Genomic DNA, 4,816 nt, shown 5'->3' on the forward strand with positions numbered 1-4,816 from the left:
TGAAAGGGATTCAACTTTCTAGTTTTCTACAGTAATGAAATGGTTTGGAAGGGAAGGCAGAGGAAAAAAAAGCAAGGTATCCCAAGATCTCTTAAGCCTCTTGGAATTCATGAACCATATAGATATTTTCTTTGGATCCCTTGAGGGTATGGAAACAAGAGTGAAGTCAAGGTGACTAACCATGGGAAAATATAATTAGATGAGCAATATATTTGAACTTACCATATCTATACAAAGATTGTCAAGAGCTCATTCAAAGCCAAGAACTTTTGGCCATAGAAATGTGCTGCACAATGATTTGATTGTGAAAATAACTTAACAGACCCCAAAAAAATTCAATAATCATTTGATTCAACTAAGCAATTGCGAGTCACAGAAAGAAAATACATGAATGAATCACTGAATACCCGACTTGTAAGAGAAACCAAAATAACATTTAACACTAAATCAATATTCTGAACTAGGTAGAAGCATTTCAAACAAATTACTACAGTTTAGGTACTCAACAAAGTTAATAACCACGAATGATAAAACACATTGATCAAGTTCCTAATATCATGTGTTACATGTTCAACAAATTCTGATGCAAAAAACCTCAGTAATTCATGTGTGTGTGTATTTACGAATTCAAAAGAAAATAACTTGCTAGAAATCGAATGCAGATTCTAGAAACATACTGCATTCATTGCTGAAACAGGAAGCCAGCCCCCATGCTGCTGTTGTGCAAGATCTAGCAGAGGAATGACTGCAGATTGCTTGTAGTTGGATGGATAGTGAGATATTATCTCCTTTACCTTCACATATAGAACAAAATGGCAAGCATCAGAGTTCAAGATTGAAAAGCATGACATCTGTTAATCACTATGGGACAAAAAAGAAAAAAAAGAAAAAGAAAAGGCCCAATTAGTACACATTAATGTGTGTTTGGGAGGAGAAATATTGGGTACACACTTAACCTTTGGCATAGTGCACAAAGTGGTTGCCCCATGACTTGAACCCATAACCTCAAGGTTATTAGGCCAATGCTTTACCATTGAACCAATATGTTAAAAAAAACACGCTTTAAGGATGTGGAAACTCATCCTCAGAGAGAGCAAGTAAATAAGCATGATTTCATCCCTCCTTCCCAGCAAGGTTTACTTTGCCAACAATTAACTAAAATTAGGAAGAGAAAGTGACTTTCAACCACAGTATCAACATACAATCCTCCAAGCCAACTACAGACTAGCTTACACCTTTAAATGCAATACCAAGAGGAAATTACTCTGGTATATATTTAACATAATGACAGAGCAATAAAAAATTGCAGATTCAGTCAGCTTAATTCAACAAACAGCAGTGATTTAGACCCCTTCAAACTTTAACCCCCACCACTCCCACACACACGCGGCGGGTGGTGATTGGAGGAGGAGAAAAAAAAAAAAAAAAAAAGAAAAAGTGACCAATCAAAAAAGAAAGGGGGTCAAAAGGAGGTGGGGGAAAGGGGGTCCCAATCTTTATTCTTCAACAAAATAGCTATAATCCCACTTGGAAGGCAAACTCCCAAACTTAATGCCATCATTTTTTCTTGATTCCCACTTGAAAGGCACACTCCAGAGGAAAAAAAAAGGTTTAAATGTTGAGTTTTGCTAATTTGCTGAAGTTTGTTAGGAGTTTGACATAGGAAAAAAATTTACTCTCAATTAGGAAATTTTGCCCATGGTTGGAAAAGTTGCCAAAACATAAATAAGTGATTTTATACAGTTGGGCTAAGAATCACTCAAGGCCATATTTGATTGGGGGTTTGGGGAGGGGGTTTGTTGGATTAATAATCCTGGATCTCACCTAGCCCATGTTTGTTTGCAGAAAAATAGCACGCGATTGGCAATCTAATGGGACTATGAATCCCCCCAATGGTGGGATTAGCATTCCCATGGGGGGTGGGATTAGCATTCCCATGGGGGATGGGATAGCTATGTATTGGTGGTTAAAAGATCATTTTACCCTCCATTTTACAAAGCCAACAAGTTACATTTTATTTGATAATGGCTTTTACATAATTTTGTAAATTTAATCCCAATTAACTAATACCATCACACTAGTACACAAACAAACACATTTGATCTTCCATCTCATCTCCAACCTAAAATCACCACACTAATAATCCTATCACTCAATCTCACCATACTCATAATTCCACCCAACCCAATCTGCCAAGTAAACATGGCTCAAAAGTTGAAAACTAAAACATGCACGTGCACGTGCACGTGCACGTGCATACACACGAAAACACTCAACTCAACACACCAGTTCAGATAACCAAATTACATTGTCAATCTCCCTAAGTATGATATACAATGTGCCTTTTGAATGGCCCATCTTAATAGGGATACATCTCCGTGTTCTGAAAAAAAATGGACTCGACTCAGGTGAAAAAAAAAAAAAAAATTTCTCATCACAACTTGTATATTTCTATATTATTCACAACACAAGCAAAAAGGAATCATTATATTCAGCTATTAGAAGTAAATAAACATAACTGTGATTGAAAAAGCAAAGTTGTTTGATAATTTGGAGTTGTTAAACATCATTTGTTTACCTTAGCTTTGTTAGCATCAGTGAATTCCCATGGAAGGTCGGGATTGTTATCGGGACTATCAAGGTGCTGCAACAAACAAACCACATTCCACAATCAAATTAAACAATTACTCCAAACCTAAAATACACGTACATAGATTGGGATCATGAGTATCGATAAAAGCTAAGCTTCGATTTTTCTTACGTAGTTTAGGGCAGTCGAAAGGGATCGAGAAGTCTGCAGAAATTGGAAAAAGAAAGAAAGAAATGAGATTCGAAATCAGACAGTGGTTAATATGGCACGAAATGCGAGAAAATTGAGGAAAATTAGAAGGAAACCTGTGGAATTTGCCGAAAAGCTTGACGGATCTCGAGTAGACGTTGAGTCGCCAAACGAGCAAGCATTTTCGTTCCGATGATGATGATGTATTGGTTGCTGTGGAGCGAAGATCAGACACGTAAAAGGGGGAGTTTGGGGCTCGGAGATGGGGAGGGTGAATAGAGAGAGTCCGCTGTGTGACTGAGGTGAGTGGTTCTAAAGTTCACGGCAGTGCGTAGAACGCACACCAAGTTTTTTTGGGATTTTGTACTTGGTACGTGTGCTTTCCACAGGATGTAAACTGGGCCGTGAGAATTACTGGGCTTTGATGTATCAGAAGCTTACTTTGTGTTTGGGCTGACAAACTTGGGTTCAAAGTCAAGCTCGGACAATTTTCAGCACAAACTCAAAAGTTAGCCTTATGAATTGCACACCTATCAATCATGAATTGCAACTATTTTTCCAGTTGTACAAACAGATCTGAAGCATATATTTAAATTAGGGATGGCAATGGGGAGGGGAAGAGTGGATTTTACCCTCTCCGTCTCTAATTCTGGATTTTTATTTTTTCCCGATTTTCATTCACAATGAATAGAGGCCATTTTCATACTACTACTACCCCCACCCCATTCGTAAGTTCTATTGCTTTGCTTCAGTTTTTATTTTTTATTTTTAAAGATTTGTTTTGCTTCAAGTTCATACCTCTAGAATAAACAAACAAATCAAAAATAAAGATTTGGAATAGAAAAAGCGAGTGAAAGGGATAAATTGATTAAGATTGTGTTTGGTTCGTGAATTTAAATTCCACACACTTTTTTTTTTTCTTTTCAAATCTTTTCCTAAATTCATAGAACCAAACACAACTTAAAAGAAATAATTTTCAAATTATTGAAATGATTTCATATTAAGAAAAAATAAATTAAAAATGTAGTAAAAATTGTGTAGATCATTCCAGAGAATTTTTCTACTTTAAAACTAAGTTCGTTGAACAAAAGTAAGTAAAACATTTTTTAAGAAAAATATTTTTGCATTTCTTTTTCAAAAATGACTCGCCTTTAAAAATTTTGTAAGTCAATTTTACTCTCACTCATTACCTTTTCAACACATTTAACATTTTCAAATAAGTATTTAGCTTACTAAAAAGTCATAAATAATATTTTATTGAATTAAAATTTCTCCTTTAGACAATAAAATATTTTTGTTTAAAGCGTCAATCAAATGTCCAAAAACAAAAACATTTTTATTGTGTAAAATCAATTTATAAGAAAATTATTTTTGTGTGTAAAATATTCTACGTCAAAATAAAAGGAGTCTAAGTGGGTGTTTGGGAAGTGAGTTTTTATGTAGTTTTTTTAGTTGTATGATATTATTGGAGAAAATTTTTTTTGTGTTTGGGGAGATGGTTAGATTTTTTTGTGGTTGGATGTGATATTTTGTTTGGATGTGTTTTTTTTTATTTTGCAAAAAATTTGTCTTTTTGTGAAAAAAAAAAAAAAAAAAACCCAAGATCAAGACTTCCCAAACACCACCTAAGAAAAAATTGATTTAATAAAAATAATTTTTAAAGTGTATATGTGAAAAGAAAACTCTGTTTTTTATTTTATTTTATAGTTAAAATCAGTAATTTGAGAAAGCATACGGTTAGTTGGAATACACGGTACCATATCAAAAGCTTCGCTTGTTTCTTTTATTGTACACCGACGTAAGATAAAGCTGAGGGGGTGGGGATTAACCAAACCCATTGAGCAGGTTTGTTTTGAGGGATAAAGGTGTGGAATTGTACTATTAGCCTTAATAGTTCATTGTTTGTTTGTAAAATTTTACTCCGGATTAATAGTCTTTCCGGACTATTAGTTCCACAAATATGGGACTATTTTATCCCATGGGGATGTGGGATAGAAACCATAGAATTGATATCCCATGGAATTATTTGGTGAAATG

General features: G+C 34.7%; 1 protein-coding gene across 1 annotated transcript in view; it reads right to left on the reverse strand.

The window, feature by feature from the left end:
* Positions 1–3,205, reverse strand: part of LOC114278389 (NADH-ubiquinone oxidoreductase 24 kDa subunit) — a 6,828-nt gene extending 3,623 nt beyond the window's left edge. Inside the window, exons 1-4 of the mRNA XM_028220408.2 lie at positions 2,896–3,205; positions 2,762–2,794; positions 2,579–2,644; positions 678–794 (exon numbers count right to left, since the gene is read on the reverse strand). Of these exons, the coding sequence (XP_028076209.1) occupies positions 678–794; positions 2,579–2,644; positions 2,762–2,794; positions 2,896–2,961 (282 nt within the window). The 5' untranslated portion in view covers positions 2,962–3,205. The remainder of the gene's footprint in view (positions 1–677; positions 795–2,578; positions 2,645–2,761; positions 2,795–2,895) is intronic.
* Positions 3,206–4,816: the final 1,611 nt, after the last annotated feature.

This window comes from Camellia sinensis, chromosome 14, assembly GCF_055761805.1.
Source record: "Camellia sinensis isolate YWXY chromosome 14, ASM5576180v1, whole genome shotgun sequence".
NCBI lineage: Eukaryota > Viridiplantae > Streptophyta > Magnoliopsida > Ericales > Theaceae > Camellia > Camellia sinensis.